General features: G+C 36.4%; 2 protein-coding genes across 3 annotated transcripts in view; one reads left to right on the top strand and one right to left on the bottom strand.

Annotated features, from left to right (window-relative positions):
* HDHD2 (haloacid dehalogenase like hydrolase domain containing 2) overlaps positions 1-20,504 on the bottom strand; it is a 69,911-nt gene extending 49,407 nt beyond the window's left edge. Inside the window, exons 1-3 of one of the 2 annotated variants that reach the window (XM_077135538.1) lie at positions 20,303-20,504; positions 4,517-4,627; positions 1,778-1,986 (exon numbers count right to left, since the gene is read on the bottom strand). In XM_077135538.1, coding sequence (XP_076991653.1) covers positions 1,778-1,986; positions 4,517-4,617 — 310 coding nt within the window. In that variant the 5' untranslated portion in view covers positions 4,618-4,627; positions 20,303-20,504. Of the gene's footprint in view, positions 1-1,777; positions 2,707-4,516; positions 4,628-20,302 lie in introns of those variants that run through there. The other variant, XR_013165143.1, reaches the window with a different exon arrangement.
* Positions 1-21,576, top strand: part of KATNAL2 (katanin catalytic subunit A1 like 2) — a 305,997-nt gene that overhangs the window by 224,230 nt on the left and 60,191 nt on the right. The gene's annotated exons all lie outside the window — the stretch shown is intronic.

The raw sequence follows: 21,576 nt of genomic DNA, 5'->3' as shown, positions 1-21,576 counted from the left end.
GTTCCAACATGTTTGGTATTTGCAAACTGTAGCAGCACCCTACTCTCCTGGTGCCAAAATCTGTTCTACTTTGCTAGCTGCCGGAATGCAATATACCAGAAACGGAATGGCTTTTAAAAAGGGGAATTTAATAAGTTGCTAGTTTACAGTTCTAAGCCTGAGAAAATGTCCCAATTAAAACAAGTCTATAGAAATATCCAATTTAAGGCATCCAGGGAAAGATACCTTGGTTCAAGAAGGCTGATGAAGTTCAGGGTTTCTCTCTCAAGTAAAAGGGCACATGGTGAACACAGTCAGAGTTTCTCTCTTATCTGGAAAGGCACATGGTGAACCCGGTCAGGGTTCCTCTCTCATCTGGAAGGGCACGTGGCGAACACAGCGTCACCTGCTAGCTTCTCTCCTGGCTTCCTGTTTCATGAAGCTCCCCGGGAGGCATTTTTCTTCTTCATCTCCAAAGGTCACTGGCAGGTGGACTCTGCTTCTTGTGGCTATGTCATTCTACTCTGCTCTCTATGAATCTCTCTTTCTACAAAATATTTCCTCTTTTATAGGACTTCAGAAACTAATCAAGACCCACCCAAATGGGTGGAGAGATGTCGTCACCTAATCCAGTTTAACAACCACTCTCGATTACATCACATCACCTGGGAGATGATCTAATTACATTTTCAAATATACAATGCTGAAAAGGGATTAGAAGAAATGGCTGCCTTTACAAAATGGGATTAGGATTAAAACATGCCTTTTCTAGGGTCTATATGACATTTCAAACCAGCACAATCACCATTAGAACTCAAGTTCTTTCAATAAATTTAATTTCTGTTTAAATAGCCCAAGTTGGTTTCTGTTTCTTACAAATAATAATTCTGATTGATACACTGATATACAGTTCTTTGTCCTGTCTAATTGAATAACCATGCTGAGTTCCCTAATCATTATTTGTAAAGTCATCATGTTTTTCTAATAAATGTATTCATATCCATTTTTCTATACTGTGTCACTTCACTTTCTTATCTGCAAAAAGAAGCAACGTGGGGTACATGGGTGGTTCAGTGGTAGAATGTTTGCCTTCCATGCGGGAGACCATGGTTCGATTGCCAGACCATGCACATGCAAGCACACACACACACACAAATACATACACACAAAATAAGCAATGTGGCAAAGCTTCATAAAACTATATTTTTCCAGAGTATAATTTTTCCAAATGAAAATAGGTTAATTTTCCCATGATTGAAAAGTAGTTAATGTTCATTGTAAAAATCTTCATACTATACAGAATGACATCTATTTTTAAATAAGGTGCTCCAGTTTGTCTTATTTAATCATGTTAATACACTGGCTTCTGTATTGAGGATTACACTATTCAAAGTAATTCTGACCTGTGTTCTTTTAAATGGTAGGTCATAGAACATTGGTAGACTGTGAATCTAATTTGGAGGGTTCTAAGCAGCATCAAAAGGAAACAAACAGTACAGTAAACCAAGCAGAAAACAGATGCATCTCATACAGTGAATGTATGGTTTAAAACATATAAATATTTATGGTTTTACATTATTAATGTACTTACATTTATGTAAGTTCTATGTTACCATGTAACATGTTTTACTTACTGAGGATTGTGGTCAAAAAACGTTTGCAAAATGAAAATTTAGATTTTAACTCTATGTGAGTGCTAATAACAAATAAGAATAATCCCTCTAGACATCCAGTTTGAATAATGACACATAAACAGATATGAAGAACCAATTTTTAAATCTTTCCAAAATTTCCCCACCTTTGAAGTCAGGTAGTGCTCGAACATCAACCAGCAGCATGGGCCTGACTTGTTTTTGCTCTACTAGATTTCTGGCTGCAGTGAGAGAAGTGAATATTTCATCTTCAGAGATCTCAAACTCCAACTTTTTCAACCTTTCCAATAGGTCTTGCTTGCTCTCTTTGGTTGTATTGGTCACAAACCTAACCTTTACAGAAGCAGCACGTAACCTGGAAAAGTAAAATTCAGACATCAATAGGCAGCTTTTACATTCTAGTTCCATGAAACCTCAAAATTTGGATTGCACTATGTCAAAGGTCAGAAAACAAAGGATAAGTCACGAAGTAATTGTTTCTATGAACAAAGAGCTTTTTTAAAAAAATCTATCCACTTCTTCTGGGCAACTTCCCTTCCAAAGGCTGCAAAGCCAAACTGTAAAAGCTCTTTTTTTTGAGGGCTTTCTATATCTTAACTGAGTTTTACTGCATGGTTTAAGAAGGGGGAAACAAAATTAATTGACCTCCATACTCACAGACTACGAGAGTTCAAAGTCATGTTAGAGATTATCTACTAGTATACTCCTCTCTTCTTAAAGATGAAGAAATCAAGGCCTAGAGGAGTTAAGTGACTTGCCCAGCTTCAGACAGTTCAGATCTTGTGTCCTGGTAGAGTGTTTGATCTCCTCTACTAAGAGAACACAGGACACCTCAGGATGTTGTTTTTCTTTCTTCTTAGCTAATTAGAGACTAAGTTCTAAAGTGTTACTAAATTTATAAATAGAAACTACATGTACAGCTTGAAGATGTTTTCAGTTTTTATAGGCCAAAATGTGTTTTCCCCTTGAATTACTTATATAATTGACTGTTTTGATTCCATGTTGTGCTTCTGAAACCTCATCTGACAACCAGGTATCAGAAAAAGACTCAGGAGATAATCTGGTCTCCTTTAAAAATGAAAATTACTTTCTTGATTCTATAGTGTTTAATTTTAATCTAAAAATTATTTTAATTTAGCTACAATTAAAAATTTTTATATTAATCCCATTGCTTTTTATATTTTGCCTGCCTACCCCCAAAGGCCACAAAGTATAAAGCACTAGCTACAACTTAAACAAGCTAAGTATACACCCAAAGAACATTAAATAAATTTATATGATTAAATAGTTCACTGTAATCATGATTAACTCTATAATATCTGTGTGGTAACTTTTCAAAAAAACAAAATAAATTCGGTGGTTTAACTCTCAAAAGAAATGTATTACCTCAAATATTTAATATCCTAAAAACAAACATTGTATTGAGATAACACCATTTTTAATGTTATTTTTTTCTTTTACTTTTCATTTTACTAGTCACCCAACTTTCCTATGCCTATTTGTTTCTACAGAAATCAAAACTGACAGCCATCTGTATTGCAATGTTTCTGGGAAGGAAACCCTCCAGTACCAGTAACAGAACAATCTGTAGGTGCTGGCACCTCCTGAATTGCAGGCTCATTGTTTACAGAGCTACTTAGAGATGCCACACTTCACCTGAGATAAAAAGATTTTTCTTTCAATCCAGACTAGAAAGCTCATATTTAAAGCAGTCAAAGCTTCTGTCTGGGAGGATAGCAGACAGAGTAACAGACTTCCTTTCTCTCAGAAAGTCTTATTAATGGAGAGACCGTGTCAAGGAATGAACAGAAAGTTCAACCTTTTTGGCTTTAAACATGTCGGCCATTATTTTTCCACTTTGTAAAATGAACATAACTTCTAACTAAACTGATAGCTCCCAATCAATGACTATCAGACATAAAGTTTATATTTTTTTATTTCCCAAATAGAAAGTTCCTTGAGAGAGTGCAAAATCTGTGTCAAATCTTTTGCCTTAACACCTGGCATGGAGATATTAGTCACTAGATTAGCTGATTAATAGTATACTGTGAGCATTTATTTATTTATTTTTGCTTAGGCAGGCACTGGGAATCAAACCTGGGTCTTCCACATGGCAGGCGCGCACTCTGCTTGCTGAGCCACTGTGGCCTGCCCTACTGTGAGCATTTTAAGGTTGGAAAATAAGTACCACAATGCTAAGTATTGCTAGGATTTTGAAAACTTCTCTAAATTATTTTAGGATAAAGATCCTTAATACCAATTGTTAATTCTGCTGTGCTGGTAAGTATTCTTTTCAGGACACCCAGAAGCAAACATTCAGAGTTCACTTTAATAAGCTTTTATTGTGCTGTCAATTTGTATCTCAACTTGTGTTCAGTGCTGTGGTTGGTACATCAAAATACAAGACAGTCCCTAACCTTCAAAACTTGAAATTTAATTGATGGAAATAATTCTAAAATTTCAAATCCTTTAATTAAACTTTATTTGAGCAGCTGCACACTCAATGTTAGTTTTAGGTGAAGGGGGAGGGGCGGAACTTACGCCATGTGTATGTGTTTCATTTTGTGATTTTGGTCATCATTTTGTGATTTTTCCATTGTTATTTATTCCACATTTTACAATCTTGATATTTCATTCCCAAATTTACATTTATGACTTAGAACAAAAAGGCTAGATCAAAAGGCCAAACCTAATAAAAGTTTAGAGAACAACGTTTGGAGGATTATTACAATACATACATCTTCTAGCTAAACCCAAGACAGTTCCCTTATATATGGCAAGCTGGTGAAATGCCATCTTAAGGCCAATCCATTTAGCTAATGATCTGCCTTGGTAAAACAGCACTTTCAAATTTATTTGTCAGCTGAACCTGGAGGACAGCTTGCCTTTTAAGAGCTGCCTGTGCGCCCGGCACAGCTGCATCTTCAATGTGAAGTGTGCCATTGAGATCTACCAAAACAGCTTTTAATGCACGGCGTGCTGCCATCCTTCATTCCCTAGGAGAGAGCAAATGAAATTAAAAATACAGATTAGAAACAACAGACAATTAAAAACTGGTAAGTCTTCAAAAATATTACTCATAAACAGAGAAAGATACTGCTTAGTGTTAAACTGCTAAGTTATGATATTAAAAATAAATTATCCAAAATTTGATCCATAAAACCCCTATAATGCTTAGGGTTTTGTTTTTTTCCAAAGTCTGGAATTAAAACTATATGAAGAAAAATGCCAAAAGGGAAGTTACTATTAACTTTAAAGTATTTTTAAGATAACTCTTTGGCTGGAACAATTGCTTAATTGATTTATTTTATTTATAAATATGAGAATAATGTTCTCTGAAGAATGGGTGGATAGAAGCATTAAATAATTGGTAAAATTTTCATCTGTGGTTATAAATAACTAAAATATTCCTAGTCTTCCATCTCCACTGTTATATCCTGAAAGGTACACAGGGCTACAGAGCTTCCAATATTTAAGGGTCACTGAGGAGGAAATGTCAAGTTACACAGTAACTCGGATTAAAAGAACTGCAAGGAAATCTTGAGCTTTACTTAGAAGGCATGTTGACGGTAGTGATAGAGGCATAGGTTCTAAAATCTATTTTGTATGTTTTCTAAGATTCAGAAAATAAGTAAGCATATTGATGTTGTTAAAAATCAGGGTTCTCAAATGGGAAGAAATAGATATAAAAGTGGAATGGGAAGAGAGAAAGAACCCTGTGGAATTGATTTGGAATTGGAAGTGTCAGTACGAATTCATGATTTAAAAAATACATATATTTCTCACCTCTGTCCACTAAAAGGACCAAGAAACAATGATACCCCAATAGTTATGAGCACAACTAAAGTCCACTAAAAAACAGGGTTGTGGCAAGGAAAATACAAGGTGAGCATGGAATATATGTTGTGGCAGATCATGGCATATGGGGAACTAGGACAAAAGTACATAGGGGCCAGCTTGAAGCATTCCCATTGGCCAAATTAGGGAGAATTTAAGCATCAAAATGAAAAACAACAGGAATGCATAACAGCGTATCTTTAAAAAATCTGAAAGTCCATTCTAATACTAAAACTATTTTTTAAAGAGATGGGAAAGGGTAAGCTCTTTTACAGAAGAATGCTAACTAGTAAATGTAGAAGGAATGCTAGAAATATAATGTCAACATTAAACAATCATCATAGTAATAAATGATTTAGGTAAAAATCATTAATGGATGCTAAAAACCACTGGCTGAAAAATTGCTGGGGAAAGTATACCACCCATACTCAAAGAATCACTGAGATGACTGTTATGAACAAAGAAAAGACACCTTTACAATGGAGAAATCTACCAGATACAACTGTAACCATATGATCTAATTAGCATCACCAGTTATGGGACAATGCTATGTGCCTCCTGAGGAAACAAAATCACTTATATAAAAATTTCTGCCAAAATGTTTAACCTGAATTGAATCAAGAAGAAAACCAGACAATTCCAAATTGAGGAAAAGTATACGAAACAATTGACTTGAACTTCTGAAAAATATCAATGTCATAAAAGACAAAGAAAAAAAAAGACTAAGGAACTGTTTCAGATTAAATGAGTCTTAAGAGACATGACAACCAAATGCAATTCACAGGAAACAGAGCAAATTATTAGCAATTAGCGAATTTTGATGAAAGGTATATGGGTTTTCACTGCACTATCTTTGCAAATTTTCAATATAAAAAGTTGGGGAAAAATTAAAAGGAAATCTTTTTTAAAAAATGGAATGAAGGCAAAGTAAAGATATTTTGAGACCTAATTATAAAAAGTTATAAAAAATGACGTGTTTATCCCATCAGATTAATAATAGAATACTGCTAATTCTTGTTGAAGCCTCCTATATGAACCTGCTGTTATTTCCCCTTCCTCCCTTCTGGAAATAATTAATAAACTTTGCATTTTGTAGTAGCTCTGACATTATAGAATTTATAAAAATAAAATCATAATATATGCATTCTTTTGCAACTTTCATCTATGTTCTTCTTGTCATATTTCTGGGATTCATCCATATTGATACCTGTCCACTAAAAAGACAATAAAAATAAATGAACAAGGGAATAAAAACACTTTTTGAGGATTCTGACTAGAATTGCACTAAATCTAGAGAACAATTTTGGGAGAACTAAGATCACTATTCTATTGAGTCATCCTATCCAACAGTTTAGCTCTCCATCTATGTACCTTTTCTTACATAGAGTTTTATGCACATTTACATAAATGTTTTACATGTATTTGTGGAGTATATAGCATTTGTCTAGTATACAGCATTTAAAATTTTTTTCATTTTCTAACTATTTGTGTTGGAGTATTGAAACATTGCAAATGTTTCTTTTATATCCTTTAACCATTCTAAGCTTTCTCATTAATTCTAATAATTAGTCTGTAGATTCTCTGGGTTTTCCACATAGACAAAAATTATCCAAACTTTCTGAATGACAATTTTGTTTGTTTCTTTTCAAGCCTTCTCTCTCTTCTTTGTTTCTCATTTTATTACTCTGGTTAAGAACACCATTACAAGTGAATAGAAGTAGTTTTAGCATGCAGTTATTTGACTCCTAATTTTAAAGGGAATTCTCTTCACATTTAACTACTAAGTATGTTTGTGTAGGACTCTAGATATTTTAGCAGAAGTTCTGTGTCTAGATCACTAAGAACTTTTGACATAAATAGATATTGGATTTTGTCTTCTTTTTCCATATCTATTAAGATGATCAGGGCGGGCCACAGTGGTTCAGCAGGCAAGAATGCTTGCCTGCCATGCCAGAGAACCCGGGTTCGATCCCCGGTGCCTGCCCATGTTAAAAAAAAAAAGATGATCATATTTTTACCCTTTAAGTTGTTAATACAGTAAGTTAAATTAGTACTGAACCAATCTTCCCCACTATAATAAATCCAATTTTGTCCTGATGCATTATCTTTTTTAATATACTGTTAGATTCAAATAGAAAAAATTAGAAACAATCTAAATAACCAAGAGCAGGGAACTAGTTAAATAAATCATGTTGTTTGCACTTCTCCACATATACTTTTTTTTCCCTTTCCATGCTCTTTTCTTTAGGTGTAAGTCACTAAGCATAGACACCCTAAAAAGGGGTAGGGAGGAACAAAGCTCTACCTCCTGGAGAGGGAGGCTCACTTGGAATTCTTCTGTAAAGTTTTGTCTCTCCTGTCTCAAGGATTTTATCAATCATTTATTTATATAATCAGTATGGGTTCACAGATACAATTATAAACCAATACTGTTACTAATTTTGTTGCCATCTTTGGCCACTGGGGGAGCTCTTTCAAGTTGGCTCCTACATCCCCATCCTTTAGTTTTTTGAGCACTTCCTTGCTTTCTGCCACTACAAGATGCTCCAGGCTCATCATGTATTCTTCCTGCCCCAGCCCTAGAATCAGCCATTTCTACAAGGACCCCTAGTTCCCTGGTTCCTTTTACTGGAAAACAGTATTTAGAAAGCAAGATCGGGACACTGGGAGTGCTCATTGCTATTGGTATATCAATGTTTCTAAGTCATCTCAGTAGACAGAGCTGTTATATACATACATATAATGATTAATCAGATATTTATGGTGCCAATCATAAGAAACTTGGTTCCCACTGTCCCCATCCATTTACTTACTTGTTCAACTATTATACATAGGTAAACCATTTTTAGAATTACTAACTCTTAACACAATGAGAAACAAACTGACCAACTAGAGTACAGTATTTATGTACAGATCACTTTGTCTTTATCCTTATAGTTTCCAGTTAAAAACACAGTTTTCCAAAATTTCTTAAGTCAGCTTCTTCTTATCCACATTCTACTCTCCCAACCCACCCCAAGCCTTTAGTGTGGTTATATTATACATTTGTAATAGAGATTGATTTTTCAGTGTCTGCATTCCATCCTGGGATCTCCTGATAACCCCGGTGATTTTTTTTTTAAGTTTGCATGTTTGCATATATTAATGTTCATTTTTTTTGTGAAGTACAATTCTATGGGTTTTGACAAATGCAGAGTTAAGTATCTGCCATCCCAGAACTATGCAGAACAGTTCCATAACCTTAAAAATTCCTCTTTGCATCCCCTTTTGTAGCCAACTACTCCCCCCTCCAATTCCTGTCAATCTATGGTCAGTGTTCCAGCCCTTTTCCAGAATATCATATGAATGAAATCTCAATATAATATGTAGCATTTGGGGTCTGGCTTCTTTCACTTAGAAAAAATGCATTTAAGATTCATTTATGGCATTGCCAGAATTAATAGTTCCTTTCTTTCATACTGAATAGCATTCCACTGTACAGACTTACCATATTTTGTTTATACATTCCTGTGCCGAATTTCATCTCAGTTGTTCCCAGTTTTCAGTGATAATGAATAAAGCTATAAACATTCACATTCAGGTTTTTGTGTTAACATAAATTTTCAATGCCTTATGGTAAATATCTAGGAGTGGAATTGTTGGACTGTACGGTAAGTCTATGTCTTTTCTCTGTTGATCCTTTTATCAAGATAAACAGAACCAACAGGATGGATGGATGAATAGATGGACAGATAGCTACAGTAAGATAAATGACGATGACAGATATATGATGACAGATAGACAGATTAATTGATTTTAAGATATTGGCTCAGGTGATGGTGGGAGCTGGCAAATCTTTAATATAAGAAGCTGCCAAACTATTTTCCCAAGTCCACCACCTATTTCTGTGTAGCCTGCAAGGTGAGGGTGGTTTACATTTTGATACTTGGAAAAAAAATCAAAAGAAGAATAATTTTCATGACACATTAAATTTATATGAAATTAAAATTTAGTTACATAAAGTTTTTAATTTTATCCAAAAAGTCTGCATAAAATTTTCACTCTCATTATATATGTACCGACATAATATCCTTAATTTTGACCTTTAGGCCACAAACTAAAATATTTACCATCTGGCCCTTTATACCAAAAGTTTACCAACCCCTTTGCTAAGAGGAAAGGATTCCTACTGGAAAAGAATGGCCAAAAAAAGAAAGAAAGCAGGAAAGCAGCAGGATAAACATCCCTCAATTCCAATTACACTATGACCTATGTGGTTACAGAATGCATGTATTTATGTGCCCATGAAGAAAAACTTGTATGTGCTTTTATTAAAAGTGCGGGGGGTACTTTGAGGGGGAAGTAAAATGAGGAAAATGTACCTGAATGTATAAGACTAAGGGAGCAGACCATAAATAAACTTCTAAGTGATGAGGAGAAAAGAATGTTACAGCTAGAAAGGATCTTCAAGATCAACTGCTCTAGAATCACTCTCCACCTCTCTTTCCATACACATCGGTTTACACACAGGAAAACTAAGGCCCAGATAATGTCTCTGTAGATATTACCTTCCCTCAGTGGTGATGATACCAGATGAAGAAATTAACAATCCAAAGATTTTTCTACTTTTTCTAAATGTTCACAGTGTGCCTGACCATCTACTCTTCAGTGAAACAGAAATTGACTCCACTATAAAGAATGTTATCAGACATACAAAAACATTAATGGATATCTGACACATTACTTCAATGCAAAGAATTATGTTATTAAATATGCATGAAGTTAGAGGAATAAAAATTTAATGAAAAATTTTGAAAGCCCATGTTCTAGAAAACTCATTTTTCGGTTTTAAAAGAATATAACCAATAGCCCTTCCAGAACATCAACTAGTTCCATCCACCTAGCCCATATTATCAACAGTCCCTTCCAAAGTGAAAAAGTTAGAATGGGCATAGCCCAAATGCCCCTAAAGAATGGGAGAAAGATCAAAGGTGATGGTAGAGTTATACAGAGAAGGTAGGGTTTAACAAACGAGTATGAGTGCTGAATCATTATACTGATATTTCTTTTGGTCTCCAGTACTACAGAGCAGCTAGAAATAAAACCCTAAAAATGTGGAATTATAACCCATACCAAACTCTGAAATCTGTTCTGCAACTAACTGTTGTGAAGTACTTAAAGTCTATTGCTTTTAGATATATATTTTATTTAAAGAGAAGGAGGAAGGGGGAAAATTCAACTTCCCCATTTGGAGAATTCCTGATATTCTTGTAAGCAGTGGGGACAACCAAATCAATAGGCTAAGCCCTCAATCTGGGGCTTGTTCATATGAAACTTATCCCAGCAAAGGATAAGCTAAGCTACTTAAAATTAGGCGTAAGAGTCACACCCAGAAAACCTCTTTTGTTGCTCAGATGTGACCTATCTCTCTCTCAGCAAGCAAGGCATGCAAACTCACTGCCCTCCCCCTCTCTACATGGGACAAGACTCCCAGGGGTGTAAACCTCCCTGGCAATGTGGGACAGAAATCCTAGAATGAGCTGGGACTCACCATCAAGGGACTGAGAAAACCTTCTGGACCAGAAAGGGGGAAGAGGGAAATTAGACAAAGTGTCAGTGGCTGAGAGATTTCAGAGTCGAGAGGCTATCCTGGTTATTCTTACACATTATACAGATAACCCCTTTTTAGTTTAAAGTATATTAGAGAGGTTAGAGGGAAGTGCCTGAAACTGTAGAGCTGTATTCCAGTAACCATGTTTCTTGAAGGTGATTGTATAATGATATGGCTTTTGCAACGTGACTGTGTGACTATGAAAACCTTGTCTGATGCTCCTTTTCTCTACGGTATGGACAGATGAGTAAAACATATGGATTAAAATAAATAAATAATAGGGGCAACAAATGTTAAAACAAATTGAGTAGATTGAAATACTAATGATCAATGAAAGGGAGTAGTAAGGGGTATAGAAAAAAAATAGGGGGAACAAAGGTTAAAATATATGCAAAATACTAGCAGTCAGTGAGAGGGAGGGAAGGAGTACGGTATGTATGAATTAACTTTTTCTGGAGTGATGTAAATGTTCTAAGAAAAGATCATGGTGATGAATATACAACTATGTGATGACATTGCGAGTCACTGATTATATACTAAGAATGGAGTATTCATATGTTAAGAATGTTCATGTTTGTATGTTGTTGTGTTTTGTCAATAAAAAAAAGGAACATAAAGAGAAGGAGGAATATAACAGAATATAAAATTTAACAAATGAGTATGACTGCTGAATCAGTATTTTGATATTTGTGTTGGTCTCCACTATCTTGGAGCAGCCAGAAGATAAAACAAAAAAATCGTGGAACTGTAACCCACACTAAACGTTAAAATCTGTTCTATAACTACTTGTTAAAACGTACTTGGAAATTTATTGCTTTTTTGTTATATGTTATATTCACAATAAAAAGTTTTTTCAAAAAAAAGAATATGGCCAATATCTTTTAGCAATAAATATTTCCTCACCACAATAAAAAAGCAGCTTTTCATAATTCAATTTTTCATAATGCTTAGGAAATGCAATGTTCTTGTAAAGTTAATTTTTAGTTAACTGAAAGCTGATAAGAAATATTTACTTCAAACAACCATTCATCAAAACATTTTTGTTTTTCTTTTTTTAAGGAATTGTGCTAAGTGTGCTAAGTGTCAGCATATAAGCCACACATGAAAATTACCCTTATTAACTAACGGTTCCATTTTATTTTTTACCTCAAACGGCATTACTCTCCTTGATTACTCACTTCATTAATCAGGCTTTACTCTCACACTTTCAAAATTAAATCCATTCTTGGAAGTGGCGTAATCGGGAATGAAGATACATCTTGGAAGTAAGATAGAGAAGATGGAATGTATATAGAAGGGCTGTTAAAAATGTAAAATGTAAAGCATGGTTGCATTATTTGTGGAGGCTCACCTTGTGAAGGTTAAATACCATAATTTTTCCATTTGTTCTGCATTTTGATTCTGAAAACAAAGTTGGCTTTTGCCCATTTCTTATTAAAAAACTTGTAAAAAAATTAAATCCATTCTTAAGGATAAAAACTATAATCACTAAAAATACTCAGAAGAATATCTTCCTAACTTCAAAAGTAATTCCAAAACAGAAGCTCCAAAAATGTCTTGAGCAATGGCGGAAGCTTACAGTCTTCTATCTTGACTACTCTAAAGATGTAAACATTTATGGATGAAAAAACTTGGTATGCGTATTTAAAAAATCATTCTTGGACTTGGTCTTTCATTAATATAGCAGACTAAATAACCAAATCAACTTTTCAAATGAAAACTAAGAATACCAGATGTAAATGCATGTGTATACACACACACACACATTAGAAGCCTTAAGGAGCAAGCAAAAAAAGTATGAAATTCTTAGATTTGAATAAGAGTAAGAAATCTAGATGTACCCCAAGAAAATCTGCAACATTAAGCTACTTTTCCATGGTCTCTGCAGCGAACAGAAGGCAAAACCCAGGGTTTGCCTGAAGATCAGTTAGACTCTTCACTGTTAACAATGAACCAGAAATAAACCCACCCCACCATGTATGAGTAGACAACAAGAAAATCAACTATTTGGCCTCAAGGGAAAATAGGGGTAGAAAGTGTCTCAGAAATTTTTGAACCATAAACCAGGACTAGAGCCAGCTGCCAGACCAAATTCACATTAACTACGGTAAGTCTTCAGAAAAACCTCTAAGATTTTGGAATGATCTTGACCAGCACATGCCTAGGTTAAGCAAATGCAAATACTCCATGAAATATTGTCAGTCCAAAAACAATAAGCAAGTAACCTAAGGAAACAAGGCACCATAAGGGGAAAATGTACAGAACAAGAGATTGCATAGACAATCCTGTAGGGGCTTGACTACTATGAAATGTCAACATATTTAAAGAGTAAAAGACAAGATCAGAAATGTGTGTAGAAAACATGAAAGACCAAGAATGCACATTCAGAAAACTCAATGAATTCCAAGCAAGATAAATAAAAAGAAACGCTCATTTAAACCTTTGTTCATTGAAGGTAGAAAGAAGATCCTAAAAGAAACCAAAAGGGAAAGATGGATTGCTTTCAGACAACTGACAGCTGACATCACATCAGTAATAATGGCAGTCATAAGGTATTAGAATACTGTCAATGTGCTGTAAGATAATAAATATCAACCTAGTGGTATATAAAAAAGAAAAACACCATGACTTAATTGTGTTATCCCAGTAATATTAGTTTGGTTTAAATCAGAAAACAAATTAATGTCATTTACCACATTAACAGATTAAAAGAGAAAAATTATATATGATCATGTCAATTAATGCAGGAAAAGCATCTTATTAAATTCAGCATCTACCACACTAAAATATTCTAAGCAACATAAGAATGGAAGGGAACTTCGTTAGGCTGATAAAGAGTAACAATAGAAAAACAACTTCCAACATGAGACTTATCAGTAATATACTCAAAGTACTCCGTTTCAGGTAAAGAACAGCACAGGATGTTTCTATCACCACTTCTATTTAACACTGTTAAATCCTTGCAAATCCAGTAAGGTAAAGAAAAAAAAAATATGAGGATTACAAAGGGGAAACAAAATTATCATTATTTTTAGATGATATGACTGTACAAACATAAATTCAAGACTCAAAGACAAATTAATAAAATAAGAGTTTAGCAATCAATATTAAAATACTTGCATTTGCATGTCACCAACAAATAATTAGAAAACTAAATAATAATAAAAAGATATGTGGGGCGGTGCAATGGTGGCTCAGTGGTAGAATTCTCATCTGCCATGTCACAGACCTAGTTCCCGGTGCCTGCCCATGTAAAAAAAAAAAAAATTGCAATAGTAAATAAAATACAAAGTAATCAGAAAAAGTCTAAAAAAGATGCCAAGCTCTTCATGGCAAAATTATAAAACTTCAACAAAAGACATAAAGAAAACTTAAGTATATATAAGAGAGCATTTTCATGGATTGAAAGATTCAAACTGCAAAGATGTCAGCATTCCCCATAAGAGTCTACAAATTCAAAGCAATTCCAGTCAATGTCCCAAAAAGTGTTTTATGGAAATCAATGAGCTGATTCTAAAAAATTATATGACAGTGCAAATACCAAGGAAAGTCAAGAGACTTCAGCAAAGACTGAAGACAAACAAGGTACTGACACCTTGTTTTACTTAATATCAAGACTTAATTAATAAGGTCTCGTAATTAATAAAGATAATGCAGTATTAGCATAAGAAAAGATAAAAATATCAATGGAATAAGGAGAATCTAGAAAAAAACCCTCATATGTTTAGAAACCCAATATGTAACAGAGAGATTTTTTCAGACTAGTGAAGCAAAAGGGAACTGGTCAATAAAACGATGTTAGAACAACTTAATATTCATGTGGGAAAAAATGAAATTAGGCTCCCACATCACGTCATATTTATTTTTAATATTTTTTCCAGGTAGATTAAACAGCCACATTTAATGTACAACTATAAAACTGTTAAACAGGAGAACATCTTAATGACGATGATAGTGAAGACTTCTTGTATAAGATATAAAAAGTACAAACTACAGAAGAAAGATAACTTCAACTATATTACTATTAAAACCTTGCATTCATCAAAGCACCATAAGGAGAGTCAACCATACAGAGTAAAAGAACTATTTTCAACACATGTGAGAAAGAATTAGAATCCAGAAAATATAAACTATGAATATGAAGAAGGCAAACATCCCCCCCAAAAATGACATGAAGACCTCAACATATATTTCTATGTTCTGAGATACTGAGCTATTTGTATAAAACCTGTAGGTCCCAGAAACTTTGGGAATTTATGTGATACCCAAGACTCAGAGTTGGAGCTCTGAAGCTATGAAAATCAGCAGTAACCCCTACAGGAACTGTTCAAAAAGGTAAAAAAGTGATTAGACTTCAACTAGAGAAATGAAGGAAGCTGATCTGGTAAGGACTAAGGTAGATCAGAATACAGAGGAAAGGATGATACTGCCCATATTTTAAAACTTCAACTCCTGTGTGAGACCAAAGGGACACATGTTTATTTGGTACAAAATATATATTTTGGGTAGCACATTATCTAATTTGACTTGTATGGGCAGTTTAGTTGAACACCATAAGTACATGAAATCTTGAAGAGGGTGTGAGATTTTGTTGGTTTGCCCAGGTTAGTGTGACACCCTGATAGATCCCAGAGTAATTTGGGCAGTGAATAAAGAAGTAATTGCAAAGTCCCCTTAGGGAACTGGGGAGAAAGGAGGAAATACTCAATTTTCCCATTTGGAAAATTCTCACAAGCAGTAGGGACAACTAAATCAATAGGCTGAGCCTTTGATCTTGGCCTTTGCCCCTATGAAACTTATTCCTGCAAAGGACAGGCTAAGCCTACTTATAATTATGCCTAAGAGTCACCCCCAGAGGACCTTTCTTTGTTGCTCAGATGTGGCCTCTCTCTCTCTAAGTCAACTGGGCAGGTAAACTTACTGCCCTCTCCGCTACGTGGGATATGACTCCCAGGGGTGTAAATCTCCCTGGCAATGTGGGACAAAACTCCTGAGACAAGCCAGGACCCAGTTTCTTGGGATTGAGAAAGCCTTCTTGGCCAAAAGCGGGGAAGAAAAAGATGAGACGAAATTAGAGTTTCAGTGACTGAGAGATTTCAAACAGAGTCAAGAGGCTAACCTAGAGGTTATTCTTATGCACTATACAGATATCCCTTTATAGTTTATGGTGTATTAGAGTGGCTAGAAGGAAGTACCTGAAACTGTTGAGCTGTGTTCCAGTAGCCTTGATTCCTGAAGATGATTGTATAAGGACATAACTTTTACAATGTGACTGTGTGACTGTGAAAACCTAGTGTCTGATGCTCCTTTTATCCAGGGTATGGACAGATGAGTAAAAAATATGGATAATAAATAAATAAATAACAGAGGGGATAAGAAGTGAAATAAGTTGGGTAGATGGAAATACTATAAGTCAATGAGAGGGAGGGATAAGGGGAATGTGATGTATGAGTTTTTTCTTTTGTCTTATTTCATTTTCTGGAGCCATGCAAATGTTCTAAAAAATGATCATGGTAATGAATACATAACTATGTGATGATATTGTGAGCCACTGATTGTACACCATGTATGGATTGTATGTGTGTGAAGATTTGTCAATAAAAATATTAAAAAAAAAAATAGACCTCAACATACACTTTACAAAAGTGCGAGTCTGAATAGCAAATAAACAAATGAAGTTGTTCAACCTCAAGGGTGATCAGAGAAATGTAAATTCAATCCAGAAAGAGATTACTACAACACCCAATAGAACAGCAAACTTTTAAAGTCTGACAATACCAAAAACTGTCAACAGGAAATACTGTATTCTGCTAAAGAGAGAATAAACTAGTATGATCAGTCTGGCAACACCATACTCTATGACCCAGCAATTCCACTGTCAGCTATTATGTCCTTGAGACATTCTTTCACAATGTACCAGAAAATATGAATAAAAATGTTCATTGCAGCATCATTTGTAATAGCCCCAAACTGGAAAAAATTCGAATGCCCATCAACAGCAGAATAGGTAAATTCATTGTATTTTTTTTGTATTCATACAACGAATACAAAAAAAAAAAGGAAATGAATGAACTAGTTACATGCATCATCCTAGATAACTCTCAGAAATCTGTGTTAAGGTGAAAGAAGCATTCATAAAAGAATACATACAGTACAGTTTCATGTGATAGCATTCAAAAATAGAGATGCATACAATGGTGATAAAACTGTCAACAGCAAAGGAATGATCATCACAAGAGTCCAGCTACTGACTCCCTCTGGAGGTAGGAGAGAGTTGCAAACCAGGAGGAGCACAAGGGGGTCCTTTAAGGTCTAGTAATGTTCTATATCTTGACCCAGACCATAAGTATGAGAGCGATAATGAGTATGGTGTTTCAAATTTTATTATAATTATGGAAACCTTAAACATAGGTTTAAGGTTTTATATACTCTTTTGTGTAGATAATAGAATTCAAAATAAAAAAATTAGCCATTGCATTTTATGAATTTATTAAATTTCATATAGTTACAATTAGTCCATGCAATTATACTGAAAACATTACCACCCTCCCACTCTCAAAGTATTTTGATTTTTAAATAAATCCCCAATTCTGTTTGGTCTATAATATGTCTGCTGGAGGCGGAGAACTGTGGTTAATCAAGTTTCAATTGTAAAATCCTCTCATGTGTCTACTTCTGGTCTTTACTGTAATGCTGAAATGGGTGAAGATTACAGTGAATAAGCATCCCAATCAAAATTCCAACAACCTACTTTGAGGACTTGGAAAAGCTAATTACCAAATCTACCTGGAAAGGAAAAAGATCCCAAAAAGCTAAAAGCATCTAAAAAAGAACAAGATGGGAGCATTAACATTTCCTGATTCTAAAACTTACTATAAAGCCACAGTGGTCAAAACAGCACGGTACTGGCACAAAGACAGAAGTACTGACCAATGGAATCGAATCAAGAGTGCAGAAATAGACCACCAAATCTATGGCCAACAGATCTTCAACAAGGTTCCCAAATCCTCTGAACTGGGACAAAAAAGTCTTTTCAATAAATGGGCATGAGAGAACTGGACCCTTCTTACCTTGCACCCTATACAGTGACTAAGCATCAACTGTTACTTGTCAGAGATGGGAAAGAGCTGGTTAATCATAAGACAAGACTATTTCTAGGGCCTCTCTTTGGATGTAAAAAAATTAAGGATTCCTTTATTTAAAATACACTAACGGCACCACAAAAAGGTAAGCCTATTCAAAATGCAGACAAGTATTCTCTTTTTATACAGGAACCTAAAATTGCTACTTTCAAAGTTCAATTTTTATGAGACATCTAAAATTCAATAAAAATATTCACTCTGAAGGTAAAGAATTAAGTATTAATAAGATTGGGAAAAGAATGTAGGAGTTGTACTGTTCTAAAAAACTGTATCAAACATATTGATTTTTATTCTTACCGAAGCATCTATATAGGCTGAATGCTACCAAAGTATTTTTAAAAACCTATATCGGGGCGAGTAACCGGCTCAGTGGTAGAGAGCTCTTGCCGTGCGGGAGAACCGGGTTCGGATACTGTGCCTGCACATGTGAAAGAAACAAACAAACAAAAAACCCCAAACCTACACTCTTTACTTTCACCAGTTCCATAAAACATACCTTTTAAACTCTAAAATGTTAGACATGCCTAGGTTTGGATGCCGACTCATTAGCTATGTGTGAACTTGGGCAAATGTCTTCATCTCTTGGTCTCAGTTTCTTCATTGCAAAAAGAGAAAAAAATAACACCTATCTCCAGTAGTTGTTAAATGATTAAAGAAAGTAATATATGTAAAGTATTGTAGCAGTGTTCTTTCTATACATAGAAAGAAGTGGGTATGTAAGGGGCTACAAAAATTATTTCCTTTAGGAAGTTGCATCCTGTTATATCATTTAATGTTATATCATCATAACATGATGCAACTCCCTAAAGCATTAATATAACTTTAAGATTTCAGAAAACATTAATATTAAAACAAGGGTATATTGTGGTATATATTTAAAATTTGCATAAATAAAACAAAAAATTGTCCACTGTGGGCTTGGGGAATTTTCGAATATGCCTGGGAAGTAAAAATTCTCTTTCCTTACCTATATGCGTCTAGTGGAAAAGTCTGGAATCACTGTTATACATTTCAATAAACGGTGTTATTCTTTCACTGCCTAGTTAAAAATCCCCCCTTGGCTCCCCCACTGCCCTCGGGAAAAAGTCTGACTTAGGAACATTCGGAGTGCGTAGCCCTGGTTTACCTCTCCACCTCACTTGTCTTACTTCCGGCACCAGAATTCCATGGCACTGAAATCTGCTGGGAGTCCTATACTCTACATCCTCCATCGCTGGACTACTATCCCAAACCATTTTTGCCCCCTGAATTCTATCATCTATCCTACATCCCTCCTTTCCTGGTTAACTCCTTCAGTTCTTCGGTCTCGGCTAAGCATCATTTCCCCTGGTATGCCTTCCCTGACTCGAATTCCTTTTTTTCCGGGCAGGCTAGGACGCTCCAGCGTGCTCCCACTGTAATGGCCTGGTTCCTTGCCTGCGCCTCTCCTACTGTACGGTTCAGCTCTGAGAGGAAAGGGACTGTGTTGCCTTTTCCACGGAACTATTTAGGAGCTCAGTAAAAGCTTCTGAAATGACTAAACGCAGAGTCCCGTTCTCTGTAACTTGAAGGAATCCAAGAACACTAATCTTTTAACACTAACTTAACTGCTATCCGCTCCATCTCCTTAAACCTATGGCCGTTCAGACTCAATCAGCAGATCCCAAAGCAGGTAGATGGAAACGGCTGACTCTTGGCGGGGTCGGCGGAGCGGAAGGGGCGCTGAGGTCTGGTTTCTGCATGCTGCACCAGCCCAAGTTCCAGGGCCTGGCAGATGCCAGACTAACCTGAACGGCCTTTAGCTTCAGAACAGAGTCCAGAGGCGCATTCGAGTGATCACTAACAAAACAGACAAGCCACCTGTCCTGCGAGAAGACCAACATCCTAGCTCCCCGACCCAAAGGCCTGGCTGAAAGGCCGGGAGTCGCCCGCCCTCCCCCGCGCAATCGCACTTGAGCCGCAGACCCCTGCCGGGAGGGTGGGACAGACTCACCGAGCGAGTGCGGGGGTTGGTCGGTGCCCAGGAAGGGGAGGGGACGGCTTGAGGAAGCACCCACATTTCCCCGCACCTTCTCTCACACACAAAACGCGCGCACGCACACACACACCCAAAGGCAACCTACAGACAGGCGAGTGGTCACCCGTGCCCAATTCCGCTTCTTCCTCTTCCGTCCTAGAGAGGCTTTTCAACCCCAATCTGCACGCTGTCCTCAGGTAGGACCCCTGCTAAAAGGAAAGCCAGCGCGGCGGCGCCATCCACAGCGTCATTGCTGCTTACCTAGAGCGCCGGGGTGGCTACCTAATTGACGCCGGAAACTGGACCCAGGTCCTCACCGGAAGTTCCTCCTCTCTCTGGTGCCGCCATTTCCCTCCCCCTCGCCAGCCCCGATCTGACCTATTTGGGACAAATCCAGTCTTGTTCTGCTTCTGCGCAGCCTCTAAGAAAGAGAAGTTTTTCTTGACACCTGTGCTCTCGAGGGCTCAGACTGCTTGGGCCCAGATACAGAAGGAAAACCAAAAACTTCTGCTCAGAAGCCATTTCCCATTCCACAGTACCATTGTTGAACCAAGTATTATTGAGTAACTTTACGTGCCCCCTTTCTTTCTTACTCCACCACTTCTTGCCGAAATCCTTCCCATTCTCAAGGGGTAACTCAGAGTTGTCTCCTTGATACATTCCTTGAAATACCCAAGTCTTCTGAAGTAATGTCCTCCTTTGCTACCTGAATAGCACCTGACATTTATTGCTGCTCCCCTGACCCACTACTTACTTTGTTGGTGGCAGCCCTTGTCTCCAGTAAAAGCTACTCCACAAGCCTTGCCCGCCTGTCCATAAGGGAGCCGTGTCTTGACATACATAGAGCCTCCAACTTACCCCTTTCCCACATGGGTCAGGAATCTTAACTCTCTCTCCTTAGTCCAAATAAATTCCTTGAGTGCAAACAAGAACATCTGTTTACATACCCCCAATAAAAAGCAGCTTACATGAACTCTCTGGAGCAGTCTGGCATAATGGAGACACACTCCGATTACATTACTGAACCCCCCGGAAAACTGCTGTCTAACCCTTACTTAGTTGGGGACCCATATGCACTGGAACACCATCCAGCAGCCTCTCTGGCAGTTTACCATGTTGAGTTGTAAACCTCTGTCCCCTGTGCTAGGGACTTTTGGCTTTTCCTCCCCACTGGAACTGGAGGTTATTTTTGTCTTACTCATATTTGCTAAATAAAAGTTTTCTGTGTAAGGGTCTATGTGGTTGAAGGGGAAAGGACCCGTTGCTACTTTCATTTGAGTCTTTGACCAGATTAGAAAATCCCTGAAGGATTTTAAGCAAATAGGTAATATGATTGTTAAAAAATGCTTACTTTGGTGGCAGTATGGAAAATGGATGAGA

This window comes from Tamandua tetradactyla, chromosome 18 (genome assembly GCF_023851605.1).
Source record: "Tamandua tetradactyla isolate mTamTet1 chromosome 18, mTamTet1.pri, whole genome shotgun sequence".
NCBI lineage: Eukaryota > Metazoa > Chordata > Mammalia > Pilosa > Myrmecophagidae > Tamandua > Tamandua tetradactyla.
This window is presented reverse-complemented; position numbering and strand designations above follow the sequence as displayed.